At 34.8% G+C, this 27,495-nt stretch overlaps 1 protein-coding gene across 4 annotated transcripts in view; it reads left to right on the plus strand.

Moving 5' to 3' along the window:
- The window catches only part of VPS13A (vacuolar protein sorting 13 homolog A), a 242,767-nt gene that overhangs the window by 31,799 nt on the left and 183,473 nt on the right, over positions 1-27,495 (plus strand). For all 4 annotated transcript variants that reach the window (XR_008956869.1, XM_026518814.4, XM_026518816.4 and 1 more), the window contains exons 8-21: positions 879-938; positions 1,132-1,212; positions 5,233-5,290; positions 8,169-8,296; positions 8,485-8,591; positions 10,014-10,185; positions 11,742-11,804; positions 12,325-12,454; positions 13,257-13,351; positions 13,693-13,835; positions 17,389-17,578; positions 17,666-17,780; positions 23,864-24,000; positions 25,739-25,871. Coding sequence is in view for 3 of the 4 variants with exons in the window: in XM_026518814.4 (XP_026374599.1) it covers positions 879-938; positions 1,132-1,212; positions 5,233-5,290; positions 8,169-8,296; positions 8,485-8,591; positions 10,014-10,185; positions 11,742-11,804; positions 12,325-12,454; positions 13,257-13,351; positions 13,693-13,835; positions 17,389-17,578; positions 17,666-17,780; positions 23,864-24,000; positions 25,739-25,871 (1,612 nt within the window). In the remaining variant the exon portion in view is untranslated. The remainder of the gene's footprint in view (positions 1-878; positions 939-1,131; positions 1,213-5,232; positions 5,291-8,168; positions 8,297-8,484; positions 8,592-10,013; positions 10,186-11,741; positions 11,805-12,324; positions 12,455-13,256; positions 13,352-13,692; positions 13,836-17,388; positions 17,579-17,665; positions 17,781-23,863; positions 24,001-25,738; positions 25,872-27,495) is intronic.

The following is a 27,495-nucleotide window of genomic DNA, read 5'->3' on the forward strand; positions in this document are numbered from 1 at the left end:
AACGAAGTCGGGTGGGATAAACTGTCAAATGCTGACGTAAGTTTGAAAAATAAGGATGGAGAATTAACCATTGGCTGTGGCTGTGGAGGTAATGGGTAACTGTGACAGCAGTGGTGTTGACCATCACCTTTGGGAGACTTTGGAAACTGGTGTCCTAGTCCAGACATACTCAGTTAGAAACTCAAGTGGGGACCCAGCAATCTAGGTTTTGGAAAGCCCTCCAGGTGATTTTGATGCACGCTCAAGTTTGAAAACTTGACTGTTGTCATCTCTTCAGTTCTCTACCAAAAAATGAAAACCATCTTTGTAGAATAATCATCTAAACACTTTATTCACCTCAGTGGCATCTCATTGCTATTGGAATAATGTCAATAGTTTCGTTTTAAAATAGTTTATAATCGTTTTGTAATCTGACCCCAGGTAACATCTGGTTTCACTTCTTTGCTTTGCTTTATGTTCTCTGGCCATACTGGGCTTCTTTAGTGCCCTGAACATTTTGCATATTTGTATATTTTCCTACTCCGAATTATATTCCTTACTGACCTTAAAATCAACAATTTCTATTCATATATCATATATTGGACATCACTTTTTCCATTATATCCGTAAGTCTGAGGCTCTTACCTTATTCTGAGAACTGTGTATTTAACCTTTAGGGTGGCACTAACCTGTAATTGCTTGTTTATTTGTTTGCTTTTTCAGTCAGCAGTGAGCTCTTTGAAAGCAGAGGCTTTCTTGTGGTCAGTGAATGTTCTTTCACTGAATGTTTTCAAGAACACTTTTATGGGAAGTTGGTCAAGGGCATGGTTGGTACAATTTATAAGTCTGCCATTTCACATGTAAATAACACTTTCTCTGTTTTTTAATTTTCTTTTTAGACAACTGATCAAAACTGGATTCCATGTTTACATGATGAAACTGAGAAACTATTTCGTAAGGTAAAATATTTTGTCAATCCCCAGACTTAATAAAAATGACTTTTAGAAAGGTGAATGTTAATATATATAAAGTATTTATGTGAATTGTGTTTACTTGCGTTAACTATCATATGACTCCATTATTTGAGTCTTCTGAAAATAGCATATGTTAAAGAAGAAAATGAAACATATAATAAACTTGATTTATTTTCAGTTAATCCGGTTGGATAACCTTTTTGCCTATTGGAATGTGAAGTCTCAATTGTTTTACCTTAATGATTATGATGAATCATTGGTAAGTAAATCTTTTTGAAATGTGTATGTACACCTTTGTTGGTGTCATATTTTGCATAAGGTTTTATTATTGTTTATTAACATACCGTAGTCTGTGTCTTTTTTTCCCGTAGGCAAAAATCCATTAACATTTACAGAAATTAGTGAATATATATGTGCCTGTACACGAACATTTATAGATCTTTTTTTTTGTATAATTGACATGCAACATTAGTATATATTAGTTTTATGTGTGCACTGTAACAGTTCAGTATTTGTACATAATGGGAAATGATCACAGTAAGTCGAATATCCATTATCATACATAGTTAGTTACAGAACTTTTTTCTTTTGATGAGCACTTCTAAGATTTACTCGCTCAGCAGTGTTGAAATATGCAGTACGGTATTGTTAACCGTGGTTGCCATGCTGTACATTACATACATCTCCATGACTGACTTGCTGTAGAACTAGAAGTTCTTAACATTTTGATTCCCTTTACACATTTTGCATATCTCTCACTCCACCTCTTACAGCTGCCGGTCTGTTCTCTGTATCTGTGAGCATGAGCTTGGCTTTTTTTTTTTTTTTTTAAGCATTCTACGTTTAAGTTGGTTGGATGGTATTTGTCTGACTTATTTCACTTAGCATAAGGCCATCAAGGTTCATCCTTGTTACAAATGGCAAAATTTCCTTTTTTTTAATGGCTGAATAATATTCTAGTGTGTGTGTGTGTGTGTATACAGTTTATTTTCTTTATCCATTTATCAATGGACATTTAGGTGGTTTCCATATCTTGGCTATTAATGCTGCAGTGAACAGGGAGGTGCATGCATCTCTTGTAGTTCATGTTTTTCTTTTCTTTGAATAAATATTCAGAAGCAGAATTGCTGGATTGTATGGTAGTTCTTTTAATTTTTTGAGGACCTCCATACTGTTTTTCCGTAGGGATTGCATCAATTTACATTTCCACTACAGTGCATAAGAATTTCCTTTTCTCCACATCCTTGCCAACGCTTGTTATTTATTTTGGTTTTTTTTGGATAATAACCATTTTAATAGGTGATAGCTCATGCTTTTGATATGTGATTCCCCTGATGATTAGTGGTGTTGAGTACCTTTTCATGTACCTGTTGGCTATCTGTTCAAAAAATGTCTATTCAGTTCCTCTGCCATTTTTAAATTGGATTGTATTCAGTAGTTCACCTTTTCATTATGTTGATGGTTTCCTTTGCTGTGCAGAAACTTTTTTTGTTTGACATAGTTCCACTTGTTTATTTTTTTCTTTTGTTGGCTTTACTTTTGGTGTCCGATCCAAAATACCATCACCAAGACCAATTTCAGGGAGCCTACTGCCTATGTTTTCTTTTCAGAATTTTATGGTTTCAGGGCTTACATTCAAGTCTTTTAATCTGTTTTGAGTTAATTGATTTGTATGATGTATGATAGTGATCCAGTTTCATTCTGTTGCATGTGGCTGTCCAGTTTTCCAAACACCAGATATTGAAGAGACTCTCCTTTCCTCATTATATATTTTTGGCTTCTTTGTTGTAAATTAATTGACCATATATGCATGGGTATATTTCAGGGCTCTTTATTCTATTGATCTCTGTGTCTCTTTTTATGCCAGTGCCATACTGTTTTGATTACTATAGCTTTGCATTATAATTTGAAATCAAGAATTGTGATAGCTCCAGGTGTGTTTTTTCTCAAGATTACTTTGGTTATTCAGGGTCTTTTGTGGTTCCATACAATCATTAGGGTTGTTCTATTTCTGTGAATTATGCCATTGGATATTTGATAGAGAGTACATTGAATTGTAGATTTCTTCAGATTATGACCTTCAGATTAAGAAACAAATCATAAAATGGGCAGAAGATATGAACAGACACTTTTCTAATGAAGACATACAAATGGCTAACAGACACATGAAAAAATGTTCAAAATCATTAGCCATCAGGGAAATTCAAATCAAAACCACACTGAGATACCACCTTATGCCAGTTAGAATGGCAAAAATTGACAAGGCAGGAAACAACAATTGTTGGAGAGGATGTGGAGAAAGGGGATCCCTCTTACACTGTTGGTGGGAATGCAAGTTGGTACAGCCACTCTGGAAAACAGTGTGGAGGTTAAAAATGGAGCTGCCCTATGACCCAGCAATTGCACTACTGGGTATTTACCCCAAAGATATAGATGTAGTGAAGAGAAGGGCCTTATGCACCCCAATGTTCATAGCAGCATTGTCCACAATAGCTAAATCGTGGAAGGAGCTGAGATGCCCTTCAACAGATGACTTAAGAAGATGTGGTCCATATATACAATGGAATATTACTCAGCCATCAGAAACAGTGATTACACAACATTTGCAGCAACATGGACGGGACTGGAGGAGATAATGCTAAGTGAAATAAGTCAAGCAGAGAAAGACAATTATATGGTTTCACTCATTTATGGAACATAAGAAATAGGATGATCTGTAGGGGAAGGAAGGGAAGAATGAAGGGGGGGGTAAACAGAAGGGGGAATGAACCCTGAGAGACTATGGACTCTGGGAAACAAACTGAGGGCTTCAGAGGGGAGGGGGTGGGGGAACGGGATAGACTGGTGATGGGTAGTAAGGAGGGCACGTATTGCATGGTGCACTGGGTGTTATATGCAAGTAATGAATCATGGAACTTTACATCAAAAACTAGGGATGTACTGTATGGTGACTAACATAATAAAAAATTATTAAAAATGTAGATTTCTTTGGGTAGTATGGACTTTTTAACAGGATTATTTCTTGCAATATAGAGCATGGAATGTAGTCCCTTTTTTTTATTTTTTTGCATCTTCAGTTTCTCTCTTCAGTGTCTCACAGTTTTGGTGTACAAAGCTTTACCTCCTTGGTTAAAATTTTTTTTTAATTAAAATACTTTGTTTTGTTGTTTTAATTACCTAGAGTTATAAAATGTGAATAATGAATTTCTTTATAGTAGTTTTAGTTAATTTTCTTTTTTAAAGTTTTAATTTAAATTCTAGTTGGTTAAGATAGAGTGTAATATTAGTTTCAGAAGTAGGATTTAGTGATTCATTACTCACAGGTAACACCCGGTGCTCACCACAAGTGCCCTCCTTAATTCCCATCACCTAATTAGCCATACTCACCTCCCCTGTAGCAACCCTCAGTTTTCTATGGTTTTCCTCCCTCCACTTTTTTTTTTTTCACCCCTTCCCCTATGTTCATCTGTTTTGTTTCTCCAGTTCCACATATGAGTGTAGTCATATGGTGTTTGTCTTTCTCCGACTGACTTCCTTGGTTAAATTTACTCCTAGGTATTTTATTTTTTTTGATGTAATTTTAAATTGGATTGTTTTCTTAATTTCTCTTTCTGCTACTGCATAATTAGTATATAGAAATGCAGTAGATTTCTGTATATTAATTTTGTATCCTGCAACTTGATTGAATTCATTCATCAGTTCTCACAGTTTTTGGTGGAGTCTTTAGGGCTTTCTATAAAGAATGTCATGTCATCTACAAACAGTGACAGTTTTACTTCTTTTCCAATTTGGATGCCTTTTCTTAATTGCTCTGGCTAGGACTTCTAATACTATGCTGAATAAAAGTGGTAAGAGTGGGCATCTTTGTCTTGATCTTAGAGGAAGAGCTTTCAGTTTTTAACTGTTGAGCATGTTAGCTGTGGGTTTGTCATATATGGCCTTTATTATGTTAAGGTGTATTTCCCTTATACCTGCTTTCTTAAGATTTTTTATTGTAAGTGAATGTTGAATTTTGTCAGATTTTATATATGTGCTTGTACACAAATATGTAAAAACACACACTATATATCTAAGTAGTTCCTAGATCATTCTTTAATAGTAGTAGTTTAATGGGATATTGTCTAAGCACTTTAATATTTTCCATAGCTAAGTCCTCCTCGAAGTTTGAGTTATTTATTTTTTAAATTGCCTTAAAATATTTTTTTGTATATAATAGGATTTTGTAGGATAAAGATATATTGACATGAATATAAATAAAAAGCAGTTTGTCTTTTAATAGGACAGCTTGAAGAAGGGCATTGTCGATGGAAATATTGTTCCGAAAGGTTATGATTTTGGTAAGTATGTTTTATAAAATAAGTGCAATTAAAGTAATCCGTATAATTTTTAAATGAATATTGATAATGTCACTGTGATGCTTCATCTTAATTTTGTCATATAATTTAAGGTATTTATATCACCAAAAAAACCAGTTATCTGTTCTATGCCATTCACTATTGGGGAGCTTTTTGCTATATTTTGAAACTATAGGAAAGAAAAATGTCCAACAAGAGAGGATGTAATAAACATGGTAAATCTCTAAGGATTATTCAGTAATGATTTATGATCTTTTACAGACATTTTCCATGGCAAATACAACTTAATAAGGCTAGTAGCTGCTGTGGTCTGTAGTGTGATCTTACTACTTTAAAAATGTATATTTAAAATTTTTCTTCTTCATACTTTTTTCTGTTTCTGAATTTTCCAAAATGAACATGTAGTACTTTTATAATTAGAAATGAGTAACTAAAATTGCAAATTGAAAGGAGTACTATTTTTTCTACCCTATAGGCAACCAATAAATACCGATTGATGGATTGATAATGTATTTATTGGATTTGGTTGTCTGATATCATCAGTGATTCTTCTCTGTATTCTTCCACCTTCATGATTATACTTTATTAATTTCCTGATGTGGCTCATATTTTTTTTTTTAAGATTTATTTTTTAGAGAGGGCTCAGATGTGCATGAGGTGGGGTGGAGGGATGGGCACGGGAGAGACAGGTAGAGAGAGAGAGAGAGAGAGAGAGAGAGAGGATCTGGAGCAGACTCCCCACTGAGCTTGGAGCCCCGCTGCTGAGCATGGAGCTCAAAGCGGGCTTGATCTCACCACCTGAGATCATGACCTGAGCTGAAACCAGGATGGGTGCTCACCCAGCTGAGCCACCCAGGCACCCTTGAAGTGACTTACCGTTTTCATTCTTGAAACCAATTCAAAGCCAGGAAATGGATATTTTATTTTCTAGATTTTTTTCCTCAAAGCAAACAGTAAGAACAGATGAGATTGCGTCTTGTGTGTGTTGATGATTCTCCTATCTATCACTTTAGGTTTGACTGATTTCTCCTTTGCCCTACTCTCATATCCTGCTCCATTAGTGAGGGTCTGGTGAGAGAGAAACTATACAGTAATTTGAGCAGGGGAAATTTAATAAAAACAATTACTGTCACAGGATTGAAGTAACAAGGGGTTGGCTAATAAAAAGTAGAGAGAACTCTAAAGAATATAGGAATAATAGAAGGAACTGCCCCTACCCTAGGACTAAATGGAGTGCCCAAAGAACAGGGTCTGCCTGTCTCAACACTGAGATCTAGACCTTGTTGGAAAGGACATGACCAGGGCTCGCTGACTGCCAGGAAAGGTCTCTGTGGTGCCGTGCCACTAAACTTGTTGGAAATTTGCCTTCCGGAACTATAGCATTTCTCTTGGAGAAGTTGTCTCATAGGCGTTTCACTGCAAAATTGCCATAGGGTGCTGGGAGAATTTGCTAGCTGCTGCTAGCTGCTGTGCTCCTCAACAGGCCGGTGCTGAAGTCTGTCATGCTGGACAAGCTGCCTTCTGTAGGAGCCGCTTGGTAGTGTCTGGGCGGCGGAAAAGTCCTGGTACTGCAGGAGTCTGTGGAATGAGCCCATTAGAACCGGGAAGCATAACTCCCCCTGCAGTAACTCTCCAGTGTCTAGCATTATGCTAGCCGGTAAAGAAAAAAATAGTTAAAGGGCCCAAATCTAGTTTTTAGATTAAGCAATGAAGGATGAATTTGGAATTCACAAATTGACAACTGATATATCTACCTGCTGGAGAGGGAAGGAGGACTGTAGGCTTTTTTTTTTTTTTTTTTTTTTTTTTGGTAAGATTTTCTCTGTCAGAGAGCACAAGCAGGGGGAGCGGCAGAGGGAGAGGGAGAGAGAAACTCAAGCAAACTCCACACAAAGCCCATTGTGGGGCTCCATCTCACGACCCTGAGATCAGACCTGAGCCGAAACCAGTAGTTGGACCCTTAACTGACTGTGCCACCTAAGCGCCCCTGAACTTTCTTTTACTATTTCCTTCCACTTACGTATATATAAATTTTTCTCATTTTTCACTGTATGGTACTTTACTGTATAGCTGGATCCTGATGAATTTAAGCAGTCTCCATTTGTTGACTATCTTCTTGTTCTTTTCAAGTTCACAGCATATTTAAATGCTCAGTGTGTAAAAAAATTAAGTGCTATGCCTCGGGAATGATTAAAACGAGAAACATACTGTTTTTTTTATATAGATTAGCTTATAATTTAATAGTTGATCTTGGTATAGATTCTGCTATTTCTGGTCTCCCTCTGCAAGAATATTCTTACTCTTTTGACACTAAATATAAAGGCTTGAGTTTAATCCATTTTAGATTATGGGTTGAGCCAAGAAGGTTATCCTGGGTTAACTCACTCATCTTCTCACCTCTCCTTTTACATGTTAAAATGGGGCAAATGGATACATAGAAACTGATCAGAAATTCAGAAATTATAATTCTATAATGGAAGTCAGTGGTCAAATATAATCTTTTCTCCTTTAGCATTATTAATGTAATTCCTTTAAAGTATTTCTGTTAAGATTATCTTATTACACTATTTTTGCCTTTGAGATTGTTCCTGCTTTTACGGATTATGTTGGTGTTTTGAGGGGGAGTTCACTTAGTCTTCATTTACTTAAAATATAAATTATAGGTAGGAAAAAGATAAAAGAATTTTCTTCATTAATTAAATGACAGTTCATCTGATCAAATTGTAGCAGTGTGGAAATCTGGGAAAGTAGAAAGAGTATAAGAAATGAAAATCAATATTTTCCACTTCATCCCCTTTGTACTTTGGGACTCTTGAAATATAACTGAGTTTAACTTTATAAAATTTATATTATTTTTCAGTGTTTCGCCCCATATCTGCTAATGCCAAACTTCAGATGAATCGGCGATCAGATTTTGACTTTTCTGCCCCCAAGATAAACCTGGATGTTGAGTTACATGACATAGCAATTGAATTTAATAAGCCACAGGTGATTTTTTTAAACAAAATTTTAAATTGTCAGTTATAATTTGATAAAAGCAGAACTAAGATTTTAAATATATTTCAAACACAATGTTACATGGTAACATTTCCTTTAAAAAGTCAATAATTTAACTTTTTTTAATAATTGAACAAAAAATTGGAAACATTTAAGAGCCTTAATTTTTTCATCTTCAGTATTTCAGTGTTATGGAGCTTCTTGAATCAGTTGATATGATGACGCAAAATCTGCCCTATAGGAAATTCAAACCTGATGTACCTCTTCACTATCATGCCAGAGACTGGTAAAATGACTTACGTTTTTTTAAAATTGAGATATAATTTGACATATTTGTTTTAGGTTTATAGCATAGTGATTTGATATTTGTATATGTTGTAAACTGATCACAGTGAGTCTGGTTAACGTCCATCACCATGTATAAGGACAGATTTGTTCTTTAGAACTTTTAAGATAGCAACTTTCAAATACGCAGTATAGTTTTATTGTGACCATGCTGTACATTATATCCTCATTACGTACTTATTTTATAACTAGAAGTTTGAACCTTTTAATCCCCTTCACCCATTTCACCTACTGCCTATTTCTCATCTCTGTCAACCACCAGTCTGTTTTCTGTCTCTGTGAGCTCAATTTTTTGGTTTTTGTTTAAGATACCGTATGTAAGTGAGATCATATGTTTTTCTTTCTTTGTCTAATTTCACTTAGTATAATGTCCTCCAGGCCTATCCATGTTGTCCACAAATAGTAAGATTCATTCCTTTTTATGACTGAATAATATTCCATTGTATATCTATATACCGTATTTTCTTCATTCATTCATTGATGGACATGTAGGTGGTTTTTGTATCTTGACTATTGTATTGAAATAATGCTGCATTTAATGTTAGAGAACAACATGTATCTTTTTGTGCTAGTGTTTCCATTTTCTTCAGATAAATAACCAGAAGTAGAATTGCTTGATTTAATTTTTTTTAAGATTTATAAAATACAGTTTAAAAGTGAATTTATTGAATTTAAGAATAATTTTTTAAGATACTCTTTAAGGGCAGATACTAATTGTCATTTGATTTATGGCTTTTGCTTATTATGTTAATAAAATTGATTTAAGGGATTTTTTAAAACAAAATTTAAAAATGGAGATACTAAAATATCATTAATTAACTGTATTTTGGGGTTATTTAAGAACTATATCCTAGTTTGTGTCTGGTAATGTCTTTTTTTAAAAAAAATTAAAGCTTTTGTATTAGATATTTTAAACCTATATGATTAAAGTTGAAAATCATGGTATGTACAGCCCCTTTTTAAAATCCAGAAGTCTTGTTATTCTGTTTATTAAGCTCTTGTGGTTTTCTAGAAGTTGCAGTTACTCTTATAGTTGACTTTTAATTACTATTCAGGTGACTAAAGTGCTATTGCCAAGTGGTACTTCAATAGTCTTTCTGTAGAGCTATGTTTTTTGTAACAAAATTCAGTGATTTTGTTTGTTTTCACTCAGGAAAGAGATGAGATTAATAATTAATGTAGTCTTAATACAAACAAGGCTGGGGAGGATCAAGTGCTCAGATAGTACACCTTTTTCATAGTCTCTGTACTATAGTATAGTCTCTGTAGTATGTATGTTGTTTTGGTATAGAAGTAATTTTATATTTTGTACTGTTGGTCTGAAGGTGTTAAGTGTAGGGTTTTGTTTTTGTTTTTTAACTAGGTGGGCTTATGCTATACATGGTATTCTTGAAGTAAATGTCTGCCCCCGGTTACGGATGTGGTCATGGAAGCATATTAGAGAACATAGGCAAAAAATGAAGCAGTATAAAGAACTGTATAAAAAAAAGATAACAACTAAGAAGCCAACTGGTGAAATTCTCATCTCTTTGGAGGTTAGCATATTTAGAAATTGTTGAATATTTTATACTACATAATTCCTCATAATTTGTTCTAATTTTGACTGACCATTCGCTTTCACTTAGACTTTTTTGTACTCTTTCTTCACTTCAGTTGGGCGATATGAGCTCTGGTGATACTCTTCTGTGAGCTGTTAGAATTTGAGATTTTTCTCAATCTGAACAGATTTGGGTTCATGCAGATAGTAACTTGAAGCCTTACATTATGATTTTTTTAACCTCAAAGCCTGAAAAGCATTTGCTACATTAATTCCAGTCTTCTCTGTGTCAGTTTCAGAACCTTATACTACCTGTCACCACTCCATTTCCCCTGTTACCATCTAACGGCATTAATTAAATAAATTTCCTGTCTTTTATACATACTATGCTTATACTTGTAGCCAAGTCCATCTGCCTTTCCTCATTTCTGTTTGTTCTAGTTTTACTCATTCCTCAAACTGTACTTAAGTCCCATCTCTTGAATGAACTTTCCTGAATTTTCTGCCTGTACAGAGTCCCTTTTCTCTTCATGCTTGTGGCATTTCTAGTCTTTACCAGCAACTTTACATATCATTATCTGTCTTGAGAAGTCCCTAAATACTAGTCTTATCTGTTAGCATTATGATATATTCTAGAAGGGGTTGTTTTATGGATAGATGGTTGTGTTTAGTTTAGGGATACTGAGGGGAGATAGCCTCTTGAAATTAATGTAACCATTCTGAATCTAGGCCAGTTTCCAATTAGGAGCTCCCTAAAGATTGAGTTTTATTTTTATGTTTGAGGTAGAAGACTTCTTGCAGACCTAGACTATTAAGAATGCTTGGAGTTAGAGTCCTTTGGGGTGGTTACAGATTTCCTTAATTTTTTTTTTTTTTTTAACTTAACCTGAATCTTCCAAGTCTACGGGATAGTAGAACTCTGAGTAAGTTGTTTTCTAGAAGATAGGTCATGGTTGCTTCTTTTAGGGGGAAAAAGATTTTAGCATGAAACTCTTAAAAGTAGTCATGGAAATAATGTATTAATATGATGAAACATTTAGTTTATCTCAGTTTGGTAGCCATAAAAGCTTTGGAAAGTGTAGAATTTCAAAACAAGTTTTAAGTGTATCTAGATCTACTTGGAATATAAAGATGACACACCAACTGTGCATATAATATGAAGGATTTAGAATTTTAGTTGAAAGTGACACTAGTATATTTACCCTTAGGTGTAGTTAAAACCCAAATAAAAGTCATTTTAAACAGTGCCTATATGGTATCTTTTAGTATGTGTCTATAAATCTTAATATGACACCTATATGCATGATATGTATGATTTCTTTAAGAGAGGTACTCCATCATTACTGATTTCCAAGCTGACATATATACAAACACTGCTTCTCAGAATTTAACAGAAGTATTATGTTGATGGATGATCTGTGTTTTGCTTCCTATTTTATCTTTCCTTATTACAGCAGTTTGTTAGATTATATACTGAAATTTTGTAATTTTTATAATCTTTCTATAGATTATATAAAGTTACTCATTGAAGCACACTTTTGTTTATATTTTAAGGAGTTGGAAAAGACCTTGGATGTATTTAATATAACTATATCAAGACAACAGGCAGAAGTTGAGGTAATTCCACATTATCTTTTAATTGGTAGACAATAAATCTAGATTCCATATAGATTTGACAGATGGAGTGATACTATTAGTTTGGGGCTGTAGTATACTGTTCCCTAAAAGGGGTTCAAATTTGCTTCTTTGTGGTATAAGAAAAATTGATGTGATGTTTTGCCCCATACATTTGAATTAGGTCCTATGGGGAAAAAGTTCTTGCTAAATAATTGGGCTAAATAAAAATTCTTGCTAAATATGAAACGCTGAGTTCATGTGAAGGTGAAAATCCAATCTTTGGCGGGGGAAAGGGGCCGTGTTGTGATTTACTGTGACTTGTAAGACAGTAGGGCTATCTACCTGGAAATCCTAAGTTCTTATATTTGGCTTATGTGTTGCATTACTGTGTTTTGTTGTCAGTTTGTATATTGTTTACATTTTTTTCACTGGAGTAGTTAAATTTTGTAAATGTCATTTTTCTCTTAGACTGCTAAATAAAAGATAATTTGTCATTTATTTGAAAATTTATTCATTTTAGGTAAAGAAAGCTGGATATAGGATTTTCAGAGAAGGAGCAAAAGATTCAGAGGAAAATAAAGGATGGTTTAGCTGGCTGTGGACTTGGTCAGAACCAAGAAGTAAAGAACAACCAGATGTTAAGCCTGGAAGTAGGTCCATTTCATTTTATAGTAGTACAGTTAATCATTAGGTTAATTTAGTGCAGCTAATCATCAGTTGTAAAAATAAAGTTTTGCAGAAAATTTTCTAATTAAAATAAACAAGCATATACATATACATGATTTATCCTTATCAATAAAATTACTATTAAAACATTGTACATGTATATGTTAAATAAAAAATGTTTTAATGTTTACAAAAGAGCTTTATAAAAGCTCAGGATTTAATAAATGTGTGAATTTCCAAGGGTATAAGCCATTGTAAATTTTTGTTGAAATCGTTTCTTGGAAAGGTTTTTGTTTCCTTACCAAATGTTTAAGATCATAGCTTTGGAGACTTACAGGCTTAAGTGTATATCCTGGATCTATCACTAACTAGCAGTGTAGCCCAGGCAAATTATTTAAATTCTCAAAACCTCAATTTTATCATCTGTAAAATGGGAAATTATGATCTTGTTACTTACTTTGTATGCTAAGTATGTTGCTTAGCACAATACCACTTGGTGCCTAGTACAGTTAGTCATTTTGTGAGCTTGCTTAATCCAAATATTTAGAAATTTCTATTGCTAAATTTATATATTTAGCAATTTATATTTTTGGAGATTAATCCTTCTAAAATAGCCAGTGCCATCCTAACATTCAGTAATTATAATTTTTTTAAGTAAAAAATTTTTTTTGTAATTTCTTCAAAGTATAAAAAGAGTTAAATTTGCCAATTTGTTAAAAGCAGCTAAATTGTGGGTTAGTTTTATCTTACCAGTTAAGAATGCAAAACACTTCTTTATGATTATAGTTCTTGAAGAAATGTTGACAGCTGAAGAAAAAACTTTACTGTATGAAGCAATTGGCTATAGTGAAACAGCAGTTGATCCAACCTTGCCAAAAACAGTAAGATGTTTTCTTGCCTTATACCTTAGAGTTTAACAGTACATATGCCTATTTTTAATCCTTTCAAAAATGTTACTCATTCTGTGATCTTTGCCTAGTCGGTACATATTATATTTATTTTAATTTTCAAGGTATGGATAAAAATTGTCCCTACTTTTTAGTGTTTATATGGTGATTCTTTACTATATAGAAGGTTGTTTTTAAAGTATTTTTTGGTTATTGGAAAGAATAAACACTAAAGAAGAATATTTGTTGTCTTTATATACATATATATAAATATATATACACATATATAAATAAATATATATAAATTTCTTTTTATTTCTCTCAATATATTCTAGTTTGAAGCCATGAAGTTCTTTGTTCACTTGAAAAGTATGTCTATTGTTCTAAGAGAAAAACAAGAGACACCTGAGCTGTTAGATATTGTAGTAGAAGAATTTAGCACTTTGATTGTGCAAAGACCAGGAGCACAAGCCATTAAGTAAGTATTTTTCTTTTGCCTGTGAGTAAGCATTTCACTGTGAGATTGGAAGTTAGATGACAGTCTTAGAGTATTTTGTAAGGGTACTATGGTTTAATGTATCCATATGTATTTTTAGGAACTTACATTGTGGAATTATTCAAAAGAATACAGCTTCAATAGAAATCTCTATGCTAAGGAAATGAAGAAGGACACTGAAGAATAAAACAAAAATGTCAGCAGTCACACTATATAAAAAGAAACTGCATCAACAGTTTGGTTTTTATCTGGGAATATCTTTTACTTTTGTTTTTAAAAAGTTTTATTGAGATATAATTAATATACCGTGCAATTCATCCATTTAAAGTGTGCATACAACTCATTTGTTTATCACACTTTTGGTGTCATATACCAAATTCACATTGGCATTTTTCAGAGCTGTGCAACAATACCATTATCTTAATTCTAGTACATGTTGACACCCTAAAAAAAGAAATCCTACACGTTTTAGCAGTTACTCCCTATTCTCCCCTCTCCCCAGTGTATGGTGACAACTAATTTTTTTTTTTTTTTTAAAGATTTTATTTATTTATTCGACAGAGATAGAGACAGCCAGCGAGAGAGGGAACACAAGCAGGGGGAGTGGGAGAGGAAGAAGCAGGCTCATAGCAGAAGATCCTGATGTGGGGCTCGATCCCGTAATGCCGGGATCACGCCCTGAGCCGAAGGCAGATGCTTAACCGCTGTGCCACCCAGGCGCCCCGGCAACAACTAATTTCTATTACTAAGAATTCTGTTGAGGACATTTCATACGAATGGAATCATATGATATATGGCCTTTGCTGTCCAGCTTCTTTCATTCAGCATATTTTCAAGGTTCAGTTATAGTACAGCGTGAATTAGTGTTTTATTTTTTTTTCTATTGCACAATAATATTCCATTGTATGGATATACCACATTTAGTTTGCCCATTCATCAGATGATGGATATTTGTTTCTATTTTTAGGCTATTATGAATAATGTTGCTCAGGATATTTACAGTATTTTTTTTAATATTTTATCTATTTTATTGATACAGTCATCATGTTAGAGCATACTAACAGATTCATAATAGATTGCAGCTATGGCCTATGCTCCATAACCAGCTGTCCTTCCTTGAGATGATGAAACAGTAAATCAATGAGAACAGCTAAGAAGTTTTTGAAAAAATATTAATAATTAAAAGACATGAACTTTCAGATATTAAAAAGTATTATAAACACTGATAATTCACTCTTCTTATAAAAATAGACATGTGTCAAAAGACCATGTAGGAATTTTAAAAAAATTTATTAGTAAGATTTTAAATATGATAAAATTAGTATTTTAAATTGATAAAGGATAAATTTTTGATATGCATTTATATAATCTTGGTATGTGGAAAAAATGTCTGAAATACAACATCAAAAGAGAAACTGTAAGAGAAAAATACGATAATTTAGAACTTGGTTATATGAGAACCCACTTACGTAAAATACTTTTGAAATACAATTAATAGGGGAAAAATAGTCACAAAGCATAAAAAAGACAATGTAGTAATGCTTTTAATATAAAAGGCATGAATCGGGATGGGGCACTCATATTTACTACTGATGAGGGTAGAAAATGATTCTGCTTTTCTGAAGAAAAATTTTGCTTTGTATAGTATCAGTCTCTCGGTCTCTCTCTCACACAATATTTTGTATGGACAATAAGGCTTAAATTTTCCTGGGTATGTACTTAGGAGCTGAATTGTTTCCTCATGCGGTAACTCTGTATTTAACTTTTTGAGGAATTGCCAGATGGTTTTCCAAAGCAGCTGCACCATTTTATATTCACAGCAGCAGTGTATGAGGTTTCTTATTAGTCTATATCCTTGCCAGTTCCTACCTGTCCTTTTGAATTACAGCCATCCTAATGGGTGTGAATTGGTCTTTTATTGTTGTCTTAATTTGCATTTCTCTGATAGCTAACAGTATTGAGCATCTTTTCTTGTGCTTATTGGTTACTTCTGTATATTCTTTAGAGAAAGGTGTATTAACTTATTTTGCCCATTTTTATTTATTTATTTTTTTAAAAGATTTTATTTATTTGACAGAGAGAGACAGCTAGAGAGGGAACACAAGCAGGGGGAGTGGGAGAGGAAGAAGCAGGCTCCTAGCAGAGGAGCCTGATGTGGGGCTCGATCCCATAACGCCGGGATCACGCCCTGAGCCGAAGGCAGACACTTAACGACTGAGCCACCCAGGTGCCCCCCATTAAAGACATTTTTGTTACAGTGTTTCTGATCTTTATTTTTCGTTCATTCTTAGGATTTCTGTCTCTCTGCTTACATTGTTCATCTTTTCTTGCATGTTGTACTTTGTCTATTATACTCCTTAGCATATTGATTGTTATTTTTAAATAGTTCTGTCACTTGAAGTTGTGTTGTTTGCCCTTTGGTGTGCCATGCTGTTTTTACTTGATAGCCAGACATGATGTACTAGATGAAAAGAACTGTAACTAAGCCTCTAGTGATTTGGTTGTAAGATGTGTGGGGAAAGGGAAGAGATCTCTAGTGCTGTGATTAGCTCTCAGTCTTTTAATGATCCCATGCTTCTGGTGTGTGAACTTAAGAAGTTTCCCAGTACTCCCCCTCCTCCTGCCTTAGTGGGAGAGGTTAGCTAGAGTTGCGGAAATTGACTATTTCCCTTCTTCCGTAAGGAATAGTAGACCTGACTGAAGTTGGGTATTTTCCTTCTTTAAGTATTTTGGCTCGATAATACTTCATTAGGTTAGGCTCCAGTTAACTAGTTCCTCCAAAGAGCATGCTTTTTTAAGAACGTAGTGCTGTGGCATATTTTTAAATGGTTCCTTTTCTCCTTTCCTTGCCTGAAGCATGAAGGGCTTTTTCTCCAGTATTTATTGTGGGAACCTGGTCCAGTTTCTGAAGGTGTATCTCCAAATACTGTGGGGGCTCCCATATGATTGGGTCCCCTAGAGTTGTTCACTTTGAATCTCCAGCAGTTCAAGAGAATGAAACAGTTCAGGTTTTCCAACTATGGCACTGGTGTACATGGTAGTTTTCTTTCGTGAGCCCCTGCTCTGGGAATCTGTGACTCCATTCATAGCTTTTTAAAATTAATTTATTTAAAAATTTTTAAAAAGATTTTATTTATTTATTTGACAGAAAGCACAAGAAAGGGGAGGGGGCATGCAGAGGGAAAGGGAGAGGGAGAAGCAGGCTCCCCACTGGGCAGGGAGCCTGATGCGGGGCTTGATCCCAGGACCCTGGGATCATGACCTGAGCCAAGGGCCCACACTTAACCAACTGAGCCATCCGGGCACCCCAACTTTTTTTTTCAAATTTAGAAATCAACATGTGAATACAGTTGTTTGTGAATTAATCTGTGTCAATTCAGATCAAAGTGTGTATTTTCTTCGACATGAATGGAATAGGAAGAAATGCAGATTGAAATTGCTTTCATTAATTTTTACTTTATTTTCGATTTGAAAAATACTGTAAAATGTAAAATAGGGTTGGTAGCTAATTTTTGTCCTATCTTTTTTCATGTAGATTTGAAACCAAAATTGATTCATTTCATGTTACTGGCTTACCAGATAATTCAACAAAACCCCGCCTTCTTTCTTCATTGGATGATGCTGCATCACTCTTCCAAATTATATTTGAGATAAATCCATTAGATGAAACTGCTGCTCAAAGGTGTATCATAGAAGCTGAACCTTTAGAAATGATATATGATGCAGTAAGCGTTTTTTTTAATCACTAAGTTTTAATATATTTCAGTTTGCTTTGAGTTTGTGCCTAACGTTAATTGTACTTATTTTAACAGAGAACAGTGAATAGTATAGTGGAATTCTTCAGACCTCCAAAAGAGGTAAATCTAGCACAGCTCACTTCAGCGACTTTGACAAAACTTGAAGAATTTCGTGAGAAGACAGCAACAGGTAAATGCTAATATTAATGTTGTTACATTAAGAATTGTATCCTATACTAAACTTTTAGTCACGTTACACTGATTTTAGTAAGGCAAACTTTAAATTTATGTGTCTAGACTAGATATAGTTTAGTTGAAACTAATTGGTACTGTTATATTTAAATTCAGGTATAACAATAATCATTTCTTACACCCAGGAAGAACAAACCTGTTATCACATTCAAATTAATTTCATATCTTATTAGGGTTTTTGGAATTCTGTTCATGAGAAAATGAACCTGTCATTTTTCTTTCATGTAATGAACTCTAGATTTTAATATGTTGGTCTCAGAAAATAAAAATTCTATCCTTTTTTATCTTTTGCAGTTTTTATAAGATTGGGTTTTATTTATTCTTCTAGTATTTTACTTAATTGAACGGTGAAACCATATGGTATTGAAGAATTCTTTGTGGAAAATTTTAAATTACAGATTCCATATATTTAAATATGTATTTAAAATGTACAAGATCATGTAAAGTTGATCTGTATGATTTTGGTGCCTTGCAATTTCTTGAGACTTGCTTTCTGGCTCAGTATATGGTAATTTAAAAAGATATTTCACATATGTTTGAAACGCCTATATTTTTCATACCTATACATATTTTTAGGTCATATTTATCATGTACTTCAAATCTTCTGTATCCTTACTGGATTTTTTCCTGTCTCTGTCACCGTATTCCAGTGGTTCTTCAGAGAAATAAATGAAAAATAGTGTTACCATGAATGTGCATTTGTCTATTGCTTTTAGATCTGTCATTTTTTTCTTTCTAAATCTGCTGTCAACAGGTACATGCATAATAAAAACTTTTTTCCAGTAAACCAAATCTTTTCCTTTTATGAAGTTGACTGCATATATTTTTAGTAATGTTTTAATTTTTTTCCCATTATAATATTTTTTTCTGGTATTAGTATGGATATCCTAGTTTTTTCTTGGTTCGAATTTGCTTGTTTTTATTGGTTCTTTTACCTGGTATGTTTACTTTTAGATGTGTCATATCGACAACATATAGTGGGATACTTTTCAGTCTATATTTACAGACTTTTTTTTTCCTTTTTTCCTTCTCTAAAAATAAATTTTAGCATTACTTTGTTTTCCTCCACCCCCTCAGTATACCATTTAAAACTTAAACATTCTCTCTCTTTTTTTACTCTAGTAATTACAACACATGTTTTTCTCAAGATAGAAATTTAATAAAAATTTTTACACTCTCTCAGTCATTATAAGGACTTGAGAGCACTTAAACTCCCATTTACCATCCTCATCATTTACATGCTATTATTATTTCTTTGTTTTACTGGTTTCCATTTTTTTAAATTCAAGTATAGTTGACTTACAATGTTAGTGATAGGTGTACAACATGATAGCCAATTCTACATATTACACTGTTTTTTTGTTTTTGTTTTTAGAGGGAGAGAGAGTGAGCACAAGTTCTGAGCTGGGTGGGGGAGGGGCAGAAGGAGAGGAAGAGAGGGACTCTTAAGCAGGCTCCACTCCCAGCATGGAGCTTCATGCGGCTCTATCTCAGTACCCTGAGATCATGACCTGAGCTGCAGCTGAGTTGGATGCTTAACTGATGGAGCCACCCAGGAGCCCCAAGATTGTCTTTATCTTTTCTAGTCTATAGTTTCAGTGTAATATATATCCAGCTGTGGACCATTCTGAGGATTGGTAAGTTAAATGAATTTTAGAAAATTCATCTTGAAAATTTTTACCCATTAACTCTTCATATACTTCTCTTAAATCATTCTTCTGGTACCCTGGATTACTGGTGCCCTGGATTACTGTGTTTTAGCCTTTCTTACTCTATCTTTTATTCTTCTATATCCTGTTTTCTTTCCTTTTTTTTTTTTTCCCCCTCTCTGTTACATGCCAGGTAATTTCTTTTAATTTATCTACTGAATTACTGAGATCCTCTTAAACTGTGTCGAATATGTTACTAAATCTTTAGGTTAAATTTTAGTGATTATATTTTTCAGTTGTGGAATTCCGTTTTGTTATAAATTGAAATCTGCTTTGTTCTTTATAGTTCTTTATAGTTCATGGATATCTTTAAACTTTTATTTCTTCAAACAGTGTGTGTAGTTATTTTATATTATTTCTCACCAGATAATTCTCTATTTAGATAGTTCCATTAAGTGAAGACATCTTTGTTTTTCATCCTATCTTTTTTTTCCCCCCTTGGGTGATTCTTATTCACGGTAATGTTTGTTTTTACATACTTAGTGATTTTTGATTGTGAGCTGATCATTTTTCTTAGAAAATTATTTGGGAAAATTCTCTGGAGTCTAGGTTAAATGGACTTTCATTCAAGGAAGAATTTTATTTTCTTCTCCCAGTTGTCTTGGGCATGTTGGTGGACAGTACTTGAGATATATTGGAATGCCAAAGAGATGTTGGGCTGTGTATGCACATGAGGGCTTTGTTGTGGTTACAATCAGAGGGGTACTACCCCCTTCTCCCAGTTTTTCTCAGAGCCTGCTTCTCCCTCTCCCTCTGCCTGCTGTTCCCCCTGCTTGTGTTCTCTCTCTGCCAAATGGATAAATAAAATCTTTAAGAAGATTTTTTTTTTTCTCACAACCCATATTCACTTGACCAGTTAATAAAAGATATTAACTTATCCTTTTCTTTCTAAAGAAATCTGGGCATTTGTCCATTTCAGTCTTCTGAGACCTCTGTAGTTGTCAGTGATTTCTAGGAAAGTGTTAATGTTGATCGACTAATATCACCAGCTTAGGTATCTGGGATGTGATATGACTGTATCAAGTGTTCCCTTAAGTAAAAGTCTCACCAGTTGGAGGGTTAAGTTCTCTTACCATGTCCTGGTTTTCCAGGTTGAATGTAATCTTTAAACTCCCATTTACCATCCTCATCATTTACATGCTATTGTTATTTCTTTGTTTTACTGGTTTCCATTTTTTTTAATTCAAGTATAGTTGACTTACAATGTTAGTGATAGGTATACAACATGATAGCCAATTCTACATATTATAGTGTTTTTTTTTTTTTTTTTTTTTTGCTTTTAGAACTAGAGAGAGTTGCTTTGATTCTCCAGGGTATTTGCCCCAGGCAGAATTGCACCCCCTTGGGGGCCAGATGAAGTAATCTGCTCAGGTTTCCTATATGTAGCTTTTGTTTCCGGAAGCCTTTCCGTGGGGCTTTAGAGGATGAGAATGAAAATGGTGGCCTTCCAATCTCTGGCCTGGAGCCAAGAGCTCAGGGCCCCACTCCTCACTGACCCCTCAGAGGAAAAACTGTCAGCCACTCCTTTGTCCCTGGTCCCCGGCCACTCCGTGCACTCATCCCGTCTGTGACCGAGCGTTTCTATCACAGGCACACCACCCTGTTTTGAGTCTTCAAACCCTGCAGACTCCTGCAGTGCTCTCCCGCACCGCTCCTCTTAGGGTAGGAAGGGGGGGGTCTCCCTGGTTCTGCCACTTGTTGGGCCCCTGCTGGGAGAGTGCCACGGTCCGATGTTTGTGGCAGCTCTGGCTGAGCCCTCTCCTGGGCTCGCTGATTGTAGCCAGCTTCCCTGCTCTGATGCCTGGTAACTCCGCTGCACTCAAGCACCCCTGGATCCTGAGACCACACTCAAGCACCCCTGGATCCTAAGACCACACTGTCCCACCTAGGATTCCACCCCGCTTCACTGCCTGAGCCAGCTTATGGAGGCTCCCTCCCCCCTTGGTTTATCTCCCCACATATTGCCTCGGATTCACTTCTCCGCACCTCCTACCTTGCAGGAAGTGGTTGATTTTCTATTTGTAGAGTTGCAGCTATTCTTTTCTTAGATCTCCAGTTGAGTTCACAGATGTTCATAATGATCTGATAGCTATCTAGCTGAATTCTTGGGACCAGACGAAACTAAGATCTCCTACTCCTCCATTTTTGACTCCTCTCCAGGTGTTAAATATTTTAAGAAGTGGAAGTCTTCAGTATTTTACCTTCTAAAGTTAACAGACTTGACTATGTGAAGTCTATTCTTCTAATTCCTGTTTTTTCTGTGCACAAATAATATTAGTAGAATGAAATGTTAATATTATGAAAAAGCGGGGTGCTACTATAAGTTTTCAGTTTAATAAAAAATTCAATAGTATGTTTTTAATATTTTTCCAGAAAGCTAAAATTTACCAATTTGGGAAGAGACTCATCTGTTATATAGCTCTATCTTTTTTGGTTCTTTCTTCATTCATTCTCTCTTTCCGTCTTTTACTTTTTTTTTTTCTATATTAGCCTCTATTTATTATCCTCTTCCTCTATAACCTTATTTCTTTCTTGTATTATTTTCTTCATTAGGAGTGAAGGTTTTCAGATCTTTTCCTCTTTGTCAGGTAGGGGGATCAGCTTCTAGAACACACACATGTAGTTAGTTACCCTTGTCAAATGTGGTGGTTTTGACAAATGTCATTAATGAAAACCCTTCATTTGAAAAATAAGGTGCTCTGATAGGATCATAGTTATTCATTTTCTTTCAGCGATCTCATTTATTCACTCAAATATTTATCACGAGCCAAATCTGTATTGGACACTGTACTGAGTTTTGGAGAGCATAGCAGTGATAAAAACAGATGTAGTTTTTACCCTTTGATGGATCTTATAATCTTAAGACAGGCATAGAACTAAGTGTTATCCACTTAAAAATTTTAATATTCACTTAAAAAAGTAATTTTAAAGAACACAGGAAGAGTAGCTGTAAGTAGTAGCCACTGCCATCACACTGACATTGCATTCCCTGGCAGGATATCCCTGTCTTCTCCAAGGGTTGAGTTTCATGCCATGTTGGGGAAAGGGCCTGGAAACTTGCTGTCTGAACTTACCCTCTGATGTGATGGGGAAGCTGTTCATGGGACAGTGTCGCACTGAATGCATTCTGCTATGAAATGGACTGAAGGGGGTTTTTCAGGAAAGCATGGCTGTTGGATGCTGTTGGTACTTGTGCACAGACAGCATGAGCCTGGTTTTGGAGAAAGTCACACTACTGTGGAATACTGCTGTGGAATACTGCTGAGTGAGCCCACTGACACCAGGAAGCAACACCTTTTCTTCCTACAGTGTCTAACCAGCGTTTCCTATCTCCTTCCAGTACTAATTTGCAACAGAAAAGTGTCAGAAAGGCTCAGATCCACTTTCACATGGGTGAATATAGAGCTGATGGAGGAAATAAATTGCTAACAGGCCCAGATGCTATGAAGGAAATGAGAATAATGGGTAGCTGCATATAGTTTTAGTGACGTAAGAGAATAGCTCTTTGAAAAAGTAACATGTAGGACCCACCTAGCTGAAGAGTGTAAGGAAGAGCCTTCAAAGCAGTGGTAAAGTGTGAGGGTCCCAGCCTGGGACAAAATTGGGTGATTTTTGGCAGCTGCAGGCTAGGTTGGTTCTAATGTAGTAAATGAGGGAGAGTGGAATGATGTTAAAAATTAAAAAGGCAGGTATAGTGTTGGTAAAACAAAACTTTGAAAGTCATATTAAGCAACTTGGATTTTGTTCTAAGTGTGGTGGGAAGTAGAGGAGAGACAATAGACTGATATCCAAAACCAAACATTCAAGATCCCCCTCTTCCATTAAGAAACAAACTAGACAGATCACTATTTCCTGGCATCCAGGTGGAGATGAAAATGAGGATAGAGAAATGCTTGACAGTGGTACCAGGCATCTCAAATGCCAGTTTGTCCTTTCTGACTGCTTCTTGGGACTGTCCTACCTGACTCACCCAGCAAACAACTTGAGTAAAACCAGGTTGTCTGTGTTTGAATACACATAATTTTGGGGAAAAAATTAACAGCTGTGCTTGGAGTCCATTCTGTACTTAAGTTCTAAGCTTATTGAATGTTTCATAGAACTTAATTTCTTAGATATGTATGTCCTTGGTTTTACTCAAATTGAATTTGTGGATCAGAAACATTTCTTTGAGGAATCATTACAATTTTGTACTCAGTTATATTTAATTAAGAGTGTACGCACATATTGATTAACAAATTACATTATGTTAAATATTTTGCTCAATGTATTTTTAAAATTAATACTTCACATTTTCAATTTAAATTTTCTGCAGGTTTACTGTATATTATTGAAACACAGAAAGTTCTTGATCTCAAAATCAATTTGAAGGCTTCATATGTTATTATCCCACAGGATGGAATTTTTAGTCCTACATCAAATCTACTTCTTTTGGATCTTGGTCATCTAAAGGTACATAGTAACATTTGCCCTATATTATGATACTTAAGGTGTTTCCCTGTTTAAAATGTATTTTATTTTTTAAACAGTTGCTATCCTGATTATTAGCTTTATGGTAGATTATAGGATTTGAGAATTCTTTCTTTTTAGTAAATAATGCAAAGTTTCATTTAACTAGGTAGTTTTCCTACATTTCTCATACCAAAATGATCATTTTGAACTCTGCAGGTTAGGGGTGAACCTAGGAATTATTTTTACAGAATTTGAGAGTAATGCTTGAAGAGATTATTTCCTTTTCAATATAAATTTACTACTTGACTAATTAAAATACATCAAATGGGAGGGGATTCTGGAAATAATCAAATCTTCATCTTTCTGAAATTTTTTGTATATGTAACTGTAGATATTGACATTTTAATATTTCTATTAAATAATCCTAACTTGAGAGACATTCTTCTCACATTTACCTGAGTCATTCCCTTTTCATCCAGTTATGTATATTTTTCTTCCTCAGTTGTGAGTAGAGAATAATTTTTTTCTGTGTTTCTAGATCTGTACTGTTTTATATGGTACCCACTGGCTACCGGTAGTTGTTTACACTGATTAAAATTAAATAACATAAAGAATTAGTTCTTTAGTCACATTAGCCACATAGAAGAATTTAATGGTCATAAGTGCCTTGGGGGTGCTATTTCAGCCTGGATAGAGAACAATGCCATCCTCATAGGAAGTTCTGTGGGACAGCACCTGCTCTAGGTCATTAAATATATATTAAATAACTATGTGAATTTAAAGACCCAAGAAGGATGGGTAATACTGGAAAACTTTTCTAACTACCTAACAAATATGTACTTTTCTTGATATTGATAGTATCTTTTATTCTTTGTTTTTACTCTTCAGTTGGTAATTACATAGACGGTTGCTGGATTTATGTTTATAATATTCATAGTTAGTTATTCATATTTGACTTTAGTTATAGAATTGTTTCAAGGGCAGTGTGGTGTGGTAGCTGGAGCAGGAATAAGGTATCTATCTAGTTTTGTGACCTTAGGCAAGTTTGTTTAACTTTTTATCTAAAATTCATTACCCTTCAGAGATAATCAGTTTTGACAGTCTGCTGCATGTGAGCTATATAAAATAGAGGTGAAAATGTTAAGGCGCACGCGTGCACGCCTGCACACACACACACGAATGAATGAATAAGCTCTTTATATACTGTGGTGGAGTGATTGATCTCCAGGATGTTTAAGTGAAAAAACTAGTATGTATAGTACGCCAAGAAGGAGATGGTACAAATACAACTTGCATTAGGTTGTCTAAATGGCAGAGTTGGGACTGCATTCATCTCTCCTAATATTTAATTCTGGATTCTTCTTCTTATAAAACTATCTAAATATCTGTCATCATGATATAGAAACATTTTGTAGGCTATATTTGTCTCTTAATTTTGTTTTTAACTAAAAAAGACTTCTTATCAGATATAAAAAATTTCAAATGTATTGTTCTCCAGGGCTGGCTTGGTTTCCCTCTTTGAATTACGTAATTGAGAAATATAACTTATTATGTAAAAATAATGTCTCTGGTCTTCTCATTATACACGTCATGGATAAAGATGTTTCTATTAACCTGACATGTCAGTTTGTGAGTTTATCTTCTATTAAATTTTTGTGTTATAGTCATAAAGATACAAAATTTCTATTTTTAGTTTGAAGCATTTTGCATTATTTAAACTGTTAAAATTAACTTTAAGGTGACAAGTAAAAGTCGTTCGGAATTGCCAGATATGAAACCAGGTGGGGCCAGACTTGAAGAGATCATGCATAGAGCTTATGATTCCTTTGATGTTCAGCTTACAAGCATACAGCTGCTCTACAGCACGGTTGGTAAGTATATAATGCATTATTTATTGATTAATTTTGCTGGAATGATTAGGATTTTAGACAGTTTCTCTGAAGACCTCTATCCCAAATATATTAAAACGATTATATATATATATATATTTTTTAAAAGATTTTATTTATTTCTTTGACAGAAAGACAGCCAGCGAGAGAGGGAACACAAGCAGGGGGAGTGGGAGAGGAAGAAGCAGGCTCCCAGCGGAGGAGCCCAATGTGGGGCTCAATCCCAGAACGCTGGGATCACACCCTGAGCCGAAGGCAGACGCTTAACGACTGTGCCACCCAGGCGCCCAAAACGATTATATTTTTGGGACACCTGGGTGGCTCCATTGGTTAAGCATCTGCCTTCGGCTCAGGTCATGATCCCAATCCTGGGATTGAGCCCTGTGTTGGGCTCCTTGCTCAGTGGGGGTCTGCTCCTTTGGCCCCTCCTCCTCCCTATTCTCCCCCACCCCCCAAATAAGTAAAATTAAAAAAAAAATTAACCTTTTATATTTTTGAGTTAGAGGTAATGGTAGATAGTGTCTAGGGGCAATATCTCAGGTATTTGATTTCACTGCTCAAGAGACATTGTCAATGTCTGGAGACATTTTTGTCACAGTTGAGTAGGGGCATTACTAGCATCTAGTGAGTGGAAGTCAGGGATGCTACTAAACGTCATACAGTGTAGAGGAAAGCCACCCCACAACACTTACCTGGCCCAAATACCAATAGTGCTGAGTTTGAGAAATCCTTTGGACAGGGTTGGAAAACATTGGCACATATTTAAAATATTTGTTTTATACAGGATAATCACAAGCGGCTGCTCACAGCCAGAGGCATTCTAGCCTAGGGCCTCCCACCGTACAGGCCATAAACAGCCACACAAAGACTGAGGAGGATGTTAGGATTGAGGAGGGTATCATAGGCTTGCTTTTACCGCATTCACTTTTGGTGGAGTCTCTGATGCAGATCTAGTTTTTAGATGAAGTCAGCAGAGCCAGAAATTAACTCATCAGGAGCCACTATAAAAGTACATAGTGAGAGATCTAAGACTAGTGGAGCCCTCTTTTTACTGTGTCATACTGTTTCTGAATCCCTGGAGTGTTAGTAAACATTTAGATAATAAAACAGAGTTGGATTGGTGGATGTTTTAGAGATCTGTATGTATATGGTCAAATTTTAATTATCTGAGATAACTAATAAAAAGAAACAATGAGAACCCAAAGTAGTGGTTATTAAAAGTATTAAATTATATAGTACTGGAACATTTTAATTTTCTTTATATTCACTTTGGGATAATAAACATGATTTCTGTTTTTATCATTATCTAGTTGGTGTAGAATTAGCCCAGAAGTATAGTGGGTGGCAAATATAAATTATTTATAGAAAACCCATAATTTTTTTCAAGGAATAAATAACAGTATTGTGGTATGTTTGGACTTTTTGATCATTAATTTTTGAAGTCCATGAAGTGTACTTAATATTTAAGATATTGAGATGCTTTGTGAAGAACAACTTAAAGTATTCCATTATTGTCTGAAAATTATTGGAATTCCTTAGAATTGTTTTTATAAGTGTTAACTGTTCTTAAATAAATCTTTTTTAGAGCAACATATTTTTGACATTG

The sequence above is a fragment of the Ursus arctos genome, unplaced genomic scaffold (assembly GCF_023065955.2).
Source record: "Ursus arctos isolate Adak ecotype North America unplaced genomic scaffold, UrsArc2.0 scaffold_33, whole genome shotgun sequence".
NCBI lineage: Eukaryota > Metazoa > Chordata > Mammalia > Carnivora > Ursidae > Ursus > Ursus arctos.